The sequence below is a fragment of the Mytilus galloprovincialis genome, chromosome 2 (assembly GCF_965363235.1).
Source record: "Mytilus galloprovincialis chromosome 2, xbMytGall1.hap1.1, whole genome shotgun sequence".
In the NCBI taxonomy this organism is placed as follows: Eukaryota; Metazoa; Mollusca; class Bivalvia; order Mytilida; family Mytilidae; genus Mytilus; species Mytilus galloprovincialis.
The window spans coordinates 63,912,934-63,930,962 of record NC_134839.1 but is presented as its reverse complement, the minus strand read 5'-3'; the positions used below and the strand labels follow the sequence as shown (position 1 = coordinate 63,930,962).

Genomic DNA, 18,029 nt, shown 5'->3' with positions numbered 1-18,029 from the left:
TTTCATTTATCAAATTTTGAAGAAAAAAAATCTTTGTCAAAATATGTTTATTATCGAATTGTTAATTAATAATTTGCAGTTGTATCTGAAGTCAGCAAGCAGACCCTCACTTTATTTGCTTGTTAGAATGTAAACTGATACACCCCATAATAGTTTAACACGTTTTCTTCATGTTATTGCTCATAGAAAAAACTACATTCAAAATCAACAAGTTCATCATCATTTTGACAATGTCATGCATGAACAATCAAGCTTGTTCAAATGTCATTTTGAATTTCCTTTTACATTTATAGACTACTGTATTTTTATTTTACAATTTTACAATCAATAAAGTTTGTTCAAAGTTATTTCAATTAAAAAATAGTTCCTTCATTTCGATCATGCTCTATGCTCAGTTTAACATGGGTAGGCATTATATTTGTCAATATTTAAAACTGAGCGCATAGAGCATGACATGAAGGAATTATTTCGATTCTAATAGAACACAAGAGTACATATGCTGAAATGTCTCACCTTCTTTACTGACCATTGATTTTATGTTGATACTCTTACATATAAATCTTTACTACAAGTATCATATAAACTTAACAAGAACCAAGAAAATGTGGTAAAGGTCAGATAAACCAAATGGGAAATACATGTACACCTTACAATACTCCAATTCACCAAATATAGTTGACCAATTGCTTATAATAGTTTCTAAGAAACAGACTTAACCATGAAAAACTAAACATTGATCAATGAACCATAAAAATGAGGTCAAAGTCAGATTAACCATGCTGACCAGACTTGTACACCTTATAATCAATCCATGCATTAAATATAGTTGACCTATTGCTAATAGTATCTAAAAAACAAACTTAACTATGAAAACTTAACATTGACCAATGAACCATGAAAATGAGGTCAAGGTCAGAGGTGCCTGCCAGACAGACATATATACACCTTATAATCCTTCCATAGAAAATTTATAGTTGACCTATTGCTTATAGTATAAGAAAAACAGATCAAAAACACAAAAACTGAACACTGAACCATGAAAATGAGGTCAAGGTCAAATAAAACCTGTGAGACCGACATGTACATCATAAAATATTTCCATACATCAAATATTGTTGACCTATGACAATTGTATACAGTATTATAAAAAAAAACAAAAAAAAAAACACAAACACTTAACTTTGACAACTAAACCATAAAAATGAGGTCAAGGTCAGATGACACCTGCCAGTTTGACATGTACTCCTTACAATCATTCCATACACCAGATACAGTAAACCTATTGCTCAAAGTATCTGATATATGGACTTGACCACGAAAACTTAACCTTGTTTACATCCATGAAATGAGGTCGAGGTCAGATAAAAACTGTCCGATGGGCTGCGGGCATGAGGACATTGCAAGGTACACACAAACTAAATATAGTTATCTTATTACTTATAATAAAGAAATTAACATTATAAAAAAATCTTAGCTTTTTTTTTCCAAATAGTCACTGAATCATGAAAATGAGGACAATGGACATATGACAGATGGAAACATCATAACATAAGCCAGGTTTTAATTAGCTGTGGTCCGAGGTTCTGGACCTTTCAGATTTCTGGTCCGACTTCCAATTTGAGATTTATGTAAATTTGTCCCTTGACATATATATCTAGACACACTAACACTACTATCTGTCATACCTGCCATGCATTTGGACATTTGCACGTAAATCCATTATATCTATCTATACAGGTTCCACCATTCCTACATGGATTACTGCTGCACTCATCAGCTGTGAGTAACTGAAATAAACATCATAATGGTGGCATTCAGTCTACAATTATTAACGAACTACAATGTTAAAAGAAAGTACAGGAAGAAGGCTTAAGCAGACTTTTCTTGTCACCTGGAACCTATAATTTCATAGATTTAATACGCAATATTGTCATATAAGTATTTGATTTAGTTGTTTTTAAACCTGCAATTGAAAAGGAACTACAAAAGGACCAAAGCAAAAACATTGGTAACAATAGTTTCTGTATAATATCATAAAAAATCCTTATTTTGTTGTTTAACTTCACAAGATTTCATAGCTACTCACACTTCTAAGCTGATTTACTCGCCTTTCTAGTCTTCTGATCTGAAATTAAACAATGTGTATTTTGTGGTACATGTTAATTTGTCTATAATATAACAGTGAATTAATATCCACAACTTATAATATATACCGTAGTTTTGATGTGCTGGAGTTAATTTTTTTTTTAAGTTCAGAATTTGTACTGTCTATTTTTAAAAATAGCTTTAATATTGGGAAATTCTACATATACAATTGACATCATATCATTTAATTTCTAAGTACTGAACAAAATCAGATTATTACATAACTAAGACTGTTTCTCAGTAAATTTAAAAAAATAACAAAAAAATTCCAGAAAGACATCCTTAATTGTGATATGCACTTTTACATATTGGTAACTATATCTCTCTATTAGTTGAAATTCAAAAGGACTTGACAAAACTATTTGACTTTCTATTAATTAATTATCGTGGGTAGCAATTTTCATGGGCAACAATTTTCATGCACCTGGAAAAATCTGAACTTCATGGATATTTTAATTCATTTTTTTGCAAAAATCTGCATACAAGCTCTTCCTTAAAATTTTCATCCGTGGTACCCATTTATCCATGAAATCCACAAAATCTGGAATTACGAATAACAATGAATCCACAAAATTTGGTATCCTTCGAATAACAATGAATCCACAGACTGGCACATTATCTGAGATTGGGGTCATCTGAGGTCAAGAGTAACATCCATATTGTATCTTAATGTATGATTAGCTTGGTATGTTAAGGTGGAAGACTAATTTCATATTCCAATCCATCTCTTTTGATAGTGCATGTAGCATGTACGGTAGTATTAAAAAATAACTTTTTTTAATACACAGAATACAGTAAATATAGGATGTTTACAAAGTTAAGGAAATTCCTTCATATCTAATATAAATCAATAATTTCTCCCTTAGCATAACACTTATAAGTTTCTATTCTCAACCTTTAACATCAGTTTTACCTTAAATCAAAATTTGTGAAACATATCATATTGGAATCAATAGTATAGAGTTTGATTTAGACTACATTTATCAAATATGAACTTTATTGACAGAACTTACTAATCTTAAAATGTACTACTATGGATTTATTATTGTGTGATACCAATTTTCGTGGACTTCTTAGGTACAGGTGAACCACGAAATTAAATGTTCAACGAATGACAAATTTACTAAAGGCAGGTATGCTAACCTGGGCAAAACCACGAAATTAAATATCCACGAACATAAAAGTTTTCCTTAATCCACAAATATTGGTACCCACGAAAATAAATGAATCCACAGTAAATGAATGAAATGCCAATAAAACTGGAGATTACATAATAATTACCCTTTGACTGACCAATAAAACTGGAGATTACATAATAATCACCCTTCTACTGACCAATAAAACTGGAGATTACATAATAATTACCCTTTGACTGACCAATAAAACTGGAGATTACCCTTCGACTGACCAATAAAACTGGAGATTACATAATAATTACCCTTCGACTGACCAATAAAACTGGAGATTAAATAATAATTACCCTTCGACTGACCAATAAAACTGGAGATTACATAATAATTACCCTTCGACTGACCAATAAAACTGGAGATTACATAATAATTACCCTTCGACTGACCAATAAAACTGGAGATTACATAATAATCACCCTTCTACTGACCAATAAAACTGGAGATTACATAATAATTACCCTTCTACTGACACCTCTTGTATTATTTCCTCCTCTATGATATCTTCTTACCTATTATAACCAATAATAAAATGGTTTAAAAATAACAATGAAATCATTGTTGTGTGACCATGCATGACATGCATTCAACTACCGGTACATTGGGCAACTAATTAGCCTTTAGTGAAAAAAAGAAATGAACGATTCTTTTTTTAACATGACACAAGATGCATGGTCATGCATTCATTCAAGTCTTCCAGTGAAAACAAAATTTCTGAGGCTCCTCCCACAAAACTGGTTTACACTTACTGATTCATTCTGACTGTCAACAACCTGTGTCAATACAAATTAACATGCACAATAAAAATTAATATGCATGATATAAATCAACGTTCAGATTATATCGCAGTGTAGTATATAGTATATTTCTAATATTTCCTAACTCATGCACAGAAATTATAAAATATCTATTTTTATCACATATTTGTTACGAATACGTCAGGTTTTGCATATGTAATAACCTCAAAATTGCCCAGGGCAAAAAGAGGTTTTTGGTTATTGTGTCCTGATTCCAAATGACTTGACGTCATTGCATATTTAATAACACTTTTGTGATAAAATTATTAAGATTTTACCTGTTATGTTTTATTAAATTATTATAATTAACCTTTTTTCTCTTTTCTGCAGACTTAAATATGTGATAAAAAGATTATAACATGTCTTTTCCATACTTGCCCAAGTTCATCCCTCGACCCATATCGACCCTCAGCTAAAGCATTGACGACGATATGGGGGTCTCGGGATGATACAAAGGCCCGAATATGGAAAAGGGCATTTTATAATCTATTTATATTTATAATTTAGGAGAATAAGGAAAACATGTATTATGATCAATTACGTATAAAGTGATTTCTGGATTGCACCTTTGATCACCTTTATGTCCAAAACAATGACTAACATTTTAGTCCATTAAATTACAAGGTAATTTGTGGGTTTGAAGAGCATGGAAAACATTATAAACATGTACAATGAAATAGTCCCAATACAAAAGACAAATATAGAAGAGAAATTCACTAACTTTGCATTTGATTGTTTAAAGTATATGCATTTGGACAGTATAGACACAGCATATATATACAGCTCAACTTAAACAGTCATTCTGAAAGATTATTCAGACACTGGTAAAGGTATTGCAAGTTGGTTGTTGGACCAGTAATTTATCAATTTGAAAATGGACCATTTGTCTCATGTGAAATTTTATTGGACCAACATATCAGTTGTTGTAACAGTAACCTATTTATAATCAAATTAACAAACTAGATCAAAACCCTGCAATGGTAGTCAATGCTTGTGTTAAAAGAGAACAAAAATTTGTACAAAAAAGATCATTTTGAAAAATGTTTATAAAAATACTTTGTGGAAAAAATTGTTAATTTTTATTTTAATATCAGTTTCCTGTTTATTTGATTTAGAGGAGGGTATTACAATTGCACTATACTAACTTAAAGGATCTTTTGGCCAATTTTGGTTGAGAAACTATTTTTACACCCTTTGGTAGCAAAATATTGATGCGAGACTATTTGTCAAATGGTTAAAAATGTTGATATATATTTGGTCAAGTTATATTATTCTGTCTGGTAAATGCTCACTCTCTACTTGATTGGGTATCACTGCCGAAGATTCTTGCAGAGTTTGCGAAAAAGTGGTGGTCGGAATGATTTCACATCAAAATTTTGCAAATGATTTTTCATAATTTTGGTATTTTCCAATAGATGTAATAGTGAGAAATAGCATTTTATTCAACAACCACAAAGAAAAAATAACTCCCAAACTCTGTTGAGATGCGTCTTATGTAGACAAACGAGTGTCTGGCGAATCAAATTATAAGCCTGGTACCTTTGATAACTACTTGTATCTTCTCAAATGTTAAGCAAATACAAAGTATCAGAAGTATATCTAATATGTATATGCATGCATGCAGAGTTGACGTTGTACATTCATTATGCTTTATACAATGCATTACATGCAAAAAATTTGATAATGCTTAACAACAAGGATAACAATGAAGATTTGAGCAATAATAAAGTGCATTTGTGCATGTCATATTACAAAAGGCTTTCTTAACAATATGTTTATGTAACTCAATAGTTCTGTCTTTAAAAGTTTAAACAAGAGGCTGTCACAACGACAGCAAACCGGATTTATTAATATTTATTTGTGTCCTGGCAATATCACAAGAACCATTACTGATGAATGGTGAAAGTGAAAATCGTCAATATCAAATTTGACCTCCATTTTGTCATCAGTATCAACATCTTAAAATTTGAAAAGCTTAGATTGAATGGTTCATGAGTAAATGCAACAACGTGAATGGAAACGCCATTTCACAATCTTTCAAGAACCACAACTCCTGAACGGTAAAAGTCAAAATCATCATTATTGAACTTGACCTCTAATTTGCCATCAGTAACAACATATAAAAATTTCAAAAGCTTTGGTTGAATGGTTCATGAGAAAATGCACGGACACGACTGGAAACACCATTTTTCAATCTTTCAAGAACCATAACTCCTGAACGGTAAAAGTCAAAATCGTCATTATTGAACTTGACTTCTATTTTGTCATCAGTAACAACATATTAAAATTTGGGAAGCTTTGGTAAAACAGTTCATGCGTAAATGCATGGACACGACTGGAAACACCATTTTTCAATCTTTCAAGAACCATAACTCCTGAACGGTTAAAGTCAAAATCGTCATTATTGAACTTGACCTCCATTTTGTCATCAGTAACAACATGTTAAAATTTGGGAAGCTTAGGTAGAACAGTTCATGCGTAAATGCACGGACACGACTGGAAACTCCATTTTTCAATCTTTCAAGAACCATAACTCCTGAACGGTAAAAGTCAAAATCGCCATTATTGAACTTGACCTCCATTTTGTCATCAGTAACAACATATTAAAATTTGGGAAGCTTAGGTAGAACAGTTCATGCGTAAATGCACGAAAACGACTGGAAACTCCATTTTTCAATCTTTCAAGAACCATAACTCCTGAACGGTAAAAGTCAAAATCGCCATTATTGAACTTGACCTTCATTTAGTTGTCAGTAACAACATATTAAAATTTTAAAAGCTTTGGTTGAACGGTTCACGAGTTAATGCACGGACAACATTTGATTGCCGCCCGCCCGCCCGACCGCCCGCCCGACCGACCGCCCGCCCGACCGCCCGCCCGCCGTACATCCCCAAATCAATAACCGACATTTTTGTCACAAAAATCCGGTTAAAAATGCATAAAAGTGATAACCAGATGCTCTGCAGGGCGCAGCTTTATACAACTGCAGAGGTCGAACCCTGAATGGTTGGAGCAAGTATGGACACAACATTCAAGCTGGATACAGCTCTGAATTTGGATTGTGTTTAAATAGTTGACACAGTATAGGTTTCTGACACAGAATGAATGTGGTCTAATGAACTTAATTTTTTTTTTTTTGCTTTTGAGCAATTTACTATGCTGTTGAATATTAATCCTCTCAAAGAAAAAATATTAGAAGAACTTTTTTTTTAAATTCTGAAATCTAAAATGAGAAAAAAAAATTGACCCCCACCCAAATTATTTTTTAACTTCCCCCTTTCCCTTTTTCCAAAAATGATCTCAATTCAAATTTCTAATGGAGTTTGCAACAATAACTACTCATTTAAATACATCATAAAATATTAAAATATAAAATGTCATACAGTCATGGTTAAAATTAATATTAATTAATAGTAACTTCTAAAAAAAAAAAATGGGGAATGTGTCCTTTTGGACACAGATGATGCCCCTACTAGCATATAATGCTATCAAGGGACAAAACTCAAGAACTGTAAAAGTGAAACTGTCAAAAATTGAACTTAAACTGAGTTTAGAGGTAATAAGCATTATATACACATTTCATTTAATTTAGTTGAGACAAACTAAAGTTAAGAGAACAGAAACTAAAAAATTCTTCAATTTTTCCACTTGTAAAGGGGCATAACCCTAGAATGGTAATCAAAGTGCTTGTAATCGCTGAATGGTAAAGATTGCTTTAATTTATCAGTTGGTAGTAAAGTGAATATTGCATTGTATATTGTATATAGCATTGATTTAAGTTGATTCAACTTCTATTCTGGACAAAGAAAGATAACTCCAATTTTCAATGAATATTGTATAAGGGTGCAATCAACAGTTTTTTTCTACGACGTCATATTTTGAGGGACCATGTATAAGTGACCCTTAGTGGTGGACTGATTAATAAAGATACCTGTATAAAACTAGATATCACTGGAATCAGAATGTTCTCTAGTTTATAATGGAATAAAAAAAAAGTGTACTTTTAATAGTATAAAAAAGTTTTATCCAGAGAAACTGGGAAAAACATTGCCTAATTTAAGCTTAAAAAACCTGAAATCAGGTCATGTGCACACCCCTGAAGACATGATACCTGCACATTTTTCAAAATCAAAGTTGTATGAATTTCATAGATTTTTACCTGGTCTTTCAAAAAATTCATGCTTCAGGGTACGTTCGCCTGCTCCGAAAAGAGCTACAGTGGCTGCAAATAAGTTTTGAATTTTCACTGCCAAAAAAACAGACTGTTTACAGTGTTGTCTCCCCTCAAAACATGAATATTTAATCTAATTTTTTAAATTATTTTAATCATTCAACCTGTTTTAATTGAAGTTAATTAACATATCTTTACAACCAAATACAAAAAACATGATACTTTTTCACCAATTATGTTGATAAAAAGGGACTTCCCTCCATGTCTATTTTTAGTTGGGGAATAACCCCTAGTTTTTTTATACGAAACTGTTTATAGCACCCTTAAGCAAAACCTTGTATGCGATATATAAAAAATTTTCAGTTTTCTGAATCTGTACACTATACCGATTAAAATGATGTCTTACTTTAAGGATTGTGACCACAAATAGTGAAACTACAGCTCTTTTTTTATGTCGCGCAGTAGTGGCATATTGGCCAGTGGCAAACAGTTTAACTGGCAAATCCCAAACATTTCCTGTATCAGATTTTCATCAGTTTTACAAAGAAAATAAATCATAAAATAGGGTTTCTTTTGAATAAATAGAATAAAAACTATGAAATAGGCATGAATAAAGTTACTTTAAATAGATTTTGTCCCTAGTATTACATGAACTAAGTTATAGCTGAGTTGAGAAAATATTGAAATAGTGTTTTTCTTAGGAATGGCATGTGTACCTTTTTGACTATAAAAAGTACCAAATATATATTATAATGAATAAAACTTTATGTTACACTGATCAGGAGTAAAGGTCAAAGCAGAAAAAATCTACACTTTTCATATGCAACTTTTGGTTCACAATATATGAGAGATTGAATAAAAATATCATGACGTCGCAAAAAATTAAAAAACTTCAATATTCGCACAGAGTCTGGTTTTCTTAAATCTGGTTGCTATGTACAAATCTGTAATATTTGCATTAAATATACCAAACTGATGCTTTTAAATTAATGTATACATGCCGTACAATATTTTTCAGAATTATTTTACTCCATTCGCAAACACATTTCTATGCTAAAACATCACTATATTTTATATTTGTCCCTTAAGGGTGCAATCAACAGTTTTTTTCTATGACGTCATATTTTGAGGGACCATGTATAAGTGACCCTTAGTGGTGGACTGATTAATAAAGATACCTGTATAAAACTAGATATCATTGGAATCAGAATGTTCTCTAGTTTATAATGGAATAAAAAAAAAGTGTACTTTTAATAGTATAAAAAAGTTTTATCCAGAGACACTGGGAAAAACATTGCCTAATTTAAGCTTAAAAAACCTGAAATCAGGTCATGTGCACACCCCTGAAGACACGATACCTGCACATTTTTCAAAATCAAAATTGTATGAATTTCATAGATTTTTACCTGGTCTTTCAAAAAATTCATGCTTCAGGGTATGTTCGCCTGCTCCAAAAAGAGCTACAGTGGCTGCAAATAAGTTTTGAATTTTCACTGCCAAAAAAACAGACTGTTTACAGTGTTGTCTCCCCTCAAAACATGAATATTAAATCTAATTTTTTAAATTATTTTAATCATTCAGCCTGTTTTTATTGAAGTTAATTAACATATCTTTACAACCAAATACAAAAAACATGATACTTTTTCACCAATTATGTTGATAAAAAGGGACTTCCCTCCATGTCTATTTTTAGTTGGGGAATAACCCCTAGTTTTTTGTACGAAACTGTTTATAGCACCCTAAAGCATTGGTTTTAGATGATTCAACAACCATTCTGAAAAATAAAGATAACTCCAATTTATTGACTTGAAACTACAAAAATGCTTGTTTTTGGCCCCTTTTTGGCCCTTTATTCCTAGCATAACCCTTAAAATATATCTCAACCTTCTACTTATGGTATTAAACATTGTGGTACAATTTCAGAACAATTGAAATGCTATTTTAAAGGGCCCCTAATTCCTAAACCTTAGGGATCATAACCCTCAAAATCAATCCCAAGCTTCCTTTTGTGATTATTAACATAGTGTTAAAATTTTATTGATTTCTGTTCACCTATACTAAAGTTATTATCCGGAAACCATCCGTCTTCGTACAACACTGACGACAACGACGTGATACCAATATACGACCGCAAAATTTTTTGCTGTCGTATAATAAGATATGTTGACCTAGCAATCAATACAGAGTTTCTGAGATTGTGATTTCAAAGTGACATTAGAGCTGTCACATATCATATGATATATTTCTTTATAGAATTGCTGATTTGAAGAATTCAAATACAGAAAAAATTTCAACAAGTGACCAAACAACACATTTATTCATGACCGTGTGTAGAGCACAAGTTATTTATTAATTGTCAGTGTTGTTTGGTCTCGAGTTAAATATTTTTCGATACTTGAATTTTTAGGTCTTTCCACCTTTCTTGTGGAAAGACCTATTGTATTTGTTCTGATTATTATTTTTTTTTCTTCCGCCTAATTTTTTTCTTGCGGTGTAAAAATGTTTCAAAAGATGTCGCTTAGTTTTTTTGTATATGATATCATTCAGTCTATACGCTTTTGAAACTGACCCTGTTTAACCGAACACTTTTCTTTGTAAGAGTTATCTCCCCAAACACTGTTTTTCTTGTTATCAGATCTCCTCCGCAACCGTAAAAGAAAGCGACAAATTTATTTTTCCAAATTGCTCGTTATATCCTCAGGATGTTACGTTTTATTTTCACAGAAGCTTTACGAAGACTCCATATGAGAGTTATTTCCCCTTTTGTAATGAAATAAATGAAATAAATTTGTTACTGGAAACCCATTAGTGATAGAGGCCTAGGGTCTTTTGATTTGAGGTCCTTGGTCCAAAAAAATGAAAATGAGGTCAAGGTCAAAGGTCAAGGTCATGTTCAAAAATATGATTTTGGCTTGTTATCTCTTATTTTCAGAAATCCTATAAGATATCGACAAAATATTTTCACAAAATGTGTGTTACGACATGGCGTAACACGTAAATTTTAGTTAAAAGGGTACGTAAACATTTGATGCGACTTTTCCCCCTTTTATATCTTAAATTAGTTGTATGGTAATATAACTCATTATCATTATAAAGTAAAGGCTTAGGGTCTTTTGATTTAAGATCCTTGGTCCAAAAAAATGAAAATTAGGTCAAGGTCAAAGGTCAAGGTCAAATTCTAAATTTTGATTTTTGCTTATTTTCACTCTTTTTCATTAACCTTATAAGATTTCAACAAATTATTTTTACTAAATTGTTAGTTGCGACATGTCGTAACTTATAAATTTTGATTGGAAGGGTGCGAAGAGAATAAATGGGATTTTTGCCCCTGTTATATTTAGAATTATGCGTAAAGTGATATTACTCATGAACCATACATAATACAGACCTAGGGTCTTTTAATTTGGGATCCTTGGTTTATGACCTTGAAATTGATGTCAAGGTCATAGGTTAATTGGACGTTCTAGATTTTGACCTTTGCTTGAAATTCATATTTATATATCATTTAGCCATAAGTAGAAAATGTAAGGAACTATATCTTTTTCTATGCTGCATGCATTCACAATTTGTTTTGTCTCGAAAACACCTATTGTTATATGACAAAATTCAAGTATCGAAAATAATTGAGTTTATTTCACATGTGAAATTATCGTATATTAACGGAAATCACAGTCTTCACGCTGAATGGCAGCCCTGGCAGCCCAGGCTTGTAAAATTGCTCTCGGGCCTGTAAAAATCATATCTACAGGCCAACAGAATCTAACTAAAAAATTTCAAAAATTGAGCTCCGGGCCTGTAGATTTAACAGTTCATTTCAAGAATAAGATAATAAATTCTAATTTGACCTGGAAATTTATCTGGAGCACAGTAAAAACATAATTGTCATAACATACCGTATTACGCAAGCTAGTAAACCTTGTATTTAATCTTGATATACTTGTCTGTATTTGGCCTGAACTACCTAGACTCTGTTCCATTTGATTTAATCTGTTGTTCAAAGCTTGTTGCTGTAACAAAAAATAGATTACATGTATTTAACATTAGAACTGAGTATTTTGGGGCATCACATTATAAAATAATTCATGTAATTATGGTTATTAAATTCATTTTTTCTAATGACATAAAACATTGAAGCCTGATGCAAAGCAAGTGCATCTTTGTCTCTACAGCAATTAAATGAAAGCGGTTATACTTCCAACAAATGGAAGTTTTTAACGACCTTGACTGGCTATACAGCCCTCGCACGGTCGGCCCTGTGCCCGAAGGCGTTTGGTGAGCGTTTAAATAATTTTGTGCCATCGGTCAGCAACAGGTGGTGGTTGCCATTTTGAAGGTCGCCATCTTGGTTTTATGAGATGTTTTGGTTTGGTATGTTTACTATTTTGATGTTATTTCTTCACAACGGCTGCTTTCAGGGCCAGTTTGGTCAGCTTGGCAGCCCGCTAACCTCGATGATGGAGTACTGGTAGATGAGTCTTGGACGTAATGCTCAAGATGACAGGAAGCATTATCAGGACCAAAGCTGTGAGGTAGTGAAATGAAGGTCTGGCCCAGCACGTCCGTTCAGCTGTAATGACTGAGACGTGACTGAATATGAATGTGGTTTTACTTGATTTATTGGCAAATTATAAATAGCAGCAAACTCCAAAGAAGTTCATATCTCAGTACACAGTTATCAAGTTTAAATTTTCTAGTAGTAAAACCAGGGTTAATTATTGTTGCATCTATTTTTTTTCTGCAAAAATCTTTTAAACTCACAATGACTTGTATAATTTTGTGTCAAGACCACACAAATTTTACCCTAAAAACATTTTTGTAGATAATGCCTCTTGCAAAAAAAATTCTTTTGTATTCAGATGTAAATTTATAAACTGTATCCATACAAACCACAGATTCTATGTTGGTGATCCTCCTGGTTAAATCAGTCAATTGAGATAGAACTTGTCCAGTAGGTTGTAGGCTGTTAAGTCTCTGCTCTACCTCAGTTAATCTTGAGGCCAAATTAGAAGGTGTCTAGTAAGTACAAATAATATAACATTCATTTTGTAAAAAAGAAAATTAAAATAATTATAATGGTCTTGAAAGGTCTATTCAAAATTGTTTGTACAGCCTTTTAGTTTTCAGACAAACAGCTCAGGAAATGAAGATGCTCATACAAAACATCAGAAAGGCTTTCATAGTATCTCAAATAATTTGTGGTTTATTAACATTGCACATAAAATATTTGGGCTAAATTTTCAGAAACATGGAATTATTCTACTTCATTGTTTTTGTTATAATTTCTATAGTAAATGCATCATTTATAATCAACAATTTTGGAAACTGTGCATGTGCATTGACCTTATAATTAAGATTATCTTACAATTGATGTTGGGATGTTGTCTCATTGATGTGAACCAATGATTCCAAATCTTTTAAGTATACAATGTACATATAAAATCCTATAATTTGACTTCATAAATTTCTTCGTTTGATATAAAAAAAAAAAAAATTATAATACATCTATCATTGATTAATTAATATGTATTCTTTAAAATTAATCCAAACTAATGGTGCCTTAACAATATCTACAATCAACTGATATAATATATACATATACATACTGCAGTAGTTGAAACTGTCCTCAACTCCTCAATTCTTTGTCTATTATCTTTAACCTAACAATACAGATAAAACAGTTATTTTCATCATAAATAAGGCTGTTGGTTTTCTCATTAGAATTTGTTTACATTTTGTTATGTAAGGGCCTTTTACAGCTAGTTATGACATGTATGAGGTATGGACTTTGGCATCATAGAAAATCATACCCCATTTTATTATTTTATTTCATTATTATTTTTTTGTAAATCTTTATATTTGCATATTTGATAAGTGTATTAAAACATAAAAAAGATTAACAAGACAAGCAAGCTAGTAAAAATATACCCCCCCAGACACACTTTTTCTTTAACAAAATTTGATTGATTTGTGATGGGATTGTTTCCCTTAGTACAAGTGGTAGATACTGAGTAAGCCGTTAGCCATTTAGCCTAGAAAGAGTCATAGCGCACATCTTAAGCTCATTCGGTATACATGCTACCTTGATGTCCCAGGTTCAAATCTCTGTCGAGACAAAGATAATTTTGTATGTAGAATCATGCTCTCTGGTAACATATAATTTTGGAAATCACTACAACATGGCTGGAGCTGGCTGGCTTTTATGAAATTTCTACATCCCCAACTCACTGCAGTTACTCACTACATTGGCACATCCAGTATTCGAACAAGATGTGATGTGCATTACAAGAACATTGTACAACTGTGAAAGGGGTACCACGATTTCCTGAGAAATACAAGAAAAACGTAATATATATCCCAAAAACAAACTGATATATCCCGAGAAAAAGATTTTTAATGGTGTTATAGGTGTTATACTGCTTAAATTAGTGTAACAGCATACAATAATAAGGTTTAAGTCGTCCATAATTAATTAAGTACACGCAATCTTCAGAAAATCGATTTTTATATCTTGTATGCAAATTCCTTGGGTTGCATTAATGACAGGACGATTGGCCGGATAGTGACAAGATGGTTTACCGGATGAGATATTAATAGTCATAACGTGATTGTTATTCGGTAGATTTTGTTAATATTTATAGACCTTAAAGATGTTAAACTATATTTTATGAAAATAAAACAAAACAAGAGGCTCTCAAGAGCCTGAATCGCTCACCTGAATTTTTTTGGTTTAATCTCTCATCAATGATTATTTGAGCTTTTCAATTTATTTAAATGTTCTTTGAATCGTCCTATTTTCTTCAAAAGCAAAAAAAAATCATTTTCTCCTATGTTCTATTTTAGCCATAGGAGCTATGTTTCTTGACATACAAGGAAATGAAATATAAAATTTATACTAGATACTCTGAAACTCTGAAACTCTGAAACTCATTTAGCCTAAGTTTGGCTGAAATTGATACAGCAGTTTCATAAGAGAAGATTTTTTAAAGTAAGTCAACATGATGAACAAATTGTGAAAAAAGTCTTTAAAGGGCAATAACTCCTAAAGAGGTCAATTGACAATTTTGGTCAAATTGACTTATTTGTAGATCTTACTTTGCTGATCATATTTGCTGTTTACAGTTTATCTTTATCTATAATAATATTCAAGATAATGACCAAAAACTGCAAAATTTCCTTAAAATTACCAATTAAGTGGCAGCAACCCAACAATTGGATGTTTGATTCATCTGAAAATTTCAGGGCTGATAGATATTGACCTAATGAACATTTTTACTCCATGTCAGATTTGCTCTTAATGCTTTCGTTTTTGAGATATAAGCCAAAAACTGCATTTGACCCCTATATTCTATTTTAAGTAACGGCGGCCATGTTTTTTGACGGATCAAAAATCAAAGCACACACTTTGTGCAGGATAATCTAAGGAACAACCATGCTAAGTTTTAACCAAATCCATTCAGTAGTTTCAGAGGAGAAGATTTTTTAAAGTTAGCAAATATGATGAACAAATTGTGAAAAATTGTCATTAAAGGACAATAACCCCTTAAGGGGTCAATTGACAATTTTGGTCATATTAACCTATTTGTAGATCTTACTTTGCTGATCTTTTTTGCTGTTTACAGTTTATCTTTATCTATAATAATATTCAAGATAATGACCAAAAACTGCAAAATTTCCTTAAAATTACCAATTAAGTGGCAGCAACCCAACAATTGGATGTTTGATTCATCTGAAAATTTCAGGGCTGATAGATCTTGACCTAATGAACATTTTTACCCCATGTCAGATTTGCTCTTAATGCTTTCGTTTTTGAGATATAAGCCAAAAACTGCATTTGACCCCTATGTTCTATTTTAAGTAACGGCAGCCATGTTTTTTGACGGATCAAAAATCAAAGCACACACTTTGTGCAGGATAATCTAAGAAACAACCATGCTAAGTTTTAACCAAATCCATTCAGTAGTTTCAGAGGAGAAGATTTTTTAAAGTTAGCAAATATGATGAACAAATTGTGAAAAATTGTCATTAAAGGACAATAACCCCTTAAGGGGTCAATTGACAATTTTGGTCATATTAACTTATTTGTAGATCTTACTTTGCTGATCTTTTTTGCTGTTTACAGTTTATCTTTATCTATAATAATATTCAAGATAATGACCAAAAACTGCAAAATTTCCTTAAAATTACCAATTAAGTGGCAGCAACCCAACAATGGTTTGTTTGATTCATCTGAAAATTTCAGGGCTGATAGATCTTGACCTAATGAACATTTTTACCCCATGTCAGATTTGCTCTAAATGCTTTTGTTTTTGAGATATAAGCCAAAAACTGCATTTGACCCCTATGTTCTATTTTAAGTAACGGCGGCCATGTTTTTTGACGGATCAAAAATCGAAGCGCACATTTTGTGCAGGATATACTAAGGAACAATCATGTTAAGTTTCATTCAAATCCATTCAGTAGTTTCAGAGGAGAAGATGTTTGAAAAATTGTTAACGACGACGACGACGGACGCCAAGTGATGAGAAAAGCTCACATGGCCTTTTAGGCCAGGTGAGCTAAAAAGTGAAAATAGTTATTTTTGAGAAAAAAAAGTTGACCGGAAGGTATTCACACTCGCCGATATACGCTATATAAATATTCAACTGGTCGACAACAAGTGTTAATGATTATATCTCTTTTGTTTTACAATATTTGTCCATGAATATATATGAATATATTATACGAACATATAAACTTGATAGCAAAAAAATATGTTTTTCTAAAAAAAATTCAATTAAATGTATTTGATGTCTCCGGTGTGAAAACGTTATTGACATTTTATTTGGCTTAATTGGTGATTACGACAAGTGTCAAAATTAGATTAATCTAATTCAATATTAGTACTTCTATTGTGCCGTGGTGATCCCACTCAAATCAACATTTTGGGTTCATTGTTTTTACTGTCAAAGTTTATATTTCGTATAATATATTTCATGTATTTATTGGAATCTTACAGATTCATTAATTTCATGGACAGATATTATTAAAAAAAAAAGAAGACATATTAACATTTGTGTCGATCAGGTCAAAATATCAAAAGTATAATATTGGCGGCGAATGTTGATTCCTTCCGATCAACTTTTTTTGGAAGAGCAAATGTTACTTAAATAATACCAAGTCATTGTCTTGATATTTCTTTGATGAACAAAATTTGAAAAAATTTAGTATTTTGTATTAACAAGGAATTTGCATACGAAACAAGTCATACAAATAGAATTTTTGAAATGAAATTTCACTTTTATTGAATAAAAACGAGTAAAATCTTTAATTAATATTCTTTAATATTGTTAAAAGTAGTATAACACTATAAAAAGTAGCGTAACACCATAAAAAGTCTATTTCTCGGTATATATCAGTTTGTTTTTGGGATATAATGTTTTTCTTGTATTTCTCGGGAAATCGTGGTACCGCTGTGAAAGTACAATCATCTTGATTACTGTGTAATTACGCTTAGCCTGTCTGTTCTTTCTGCTGACGTATATTGTACAATTTGTAACATTACATTTGTACCACACAGACCATACAGATGCTGTACATGTCCCTTTCTAATTTCTGATTTCCAATACACTGAACATAACTTGGAGGGCATACAACTTCACATCAAAATGTGATTTCATACTTATAGGTAATTAAGTGAAACCGTAAATGGGTCATTTTCAAAAAATGTTGAATTTTGAAATTGAAAAATT

At 31.7% G+C, this 18,029-nt stretch overlaps 1 protein-coding gene across 1 annotated transcript in view; it reads right to left on the bottom strand.

The window, feature by feature from the left end:
• LOC143064106 (cubilin-like) overlaps positions 1-18,029 on the bottom strand; it is a 127,987-nt gene that overhangs the window by 99,708 nt on the left and 10,250 nt on the right. The window contains exons 3-8 of the mRNA XM_076236687.1: positions 13,905-13,958; positions 13,189-13,314; positions 12,195-12,308; positions 3,794-3,844; positions 2,087-2,125; positions 1,686-1,787 (exon numbers count right to left, since the gene is read on the bottom strand). Of these exons, the coding sequence (XP_076092802.1) occupies positions 1,686-1,787; positions 2,087-2,125; positions 3,794-3,844; positions 12,195-12,308; positions 13,189-13,314; positions 13,905-13,958 (486 nt within the window). The remainder of the gene's footprint in view (positions 1-1,685; positions 1,788-2,086; positions 2,126-3,793; positions 3,845-12,194; positions 12,309-13,188; positions 13,315-13,904; positions 13,959-18,029) is intronic.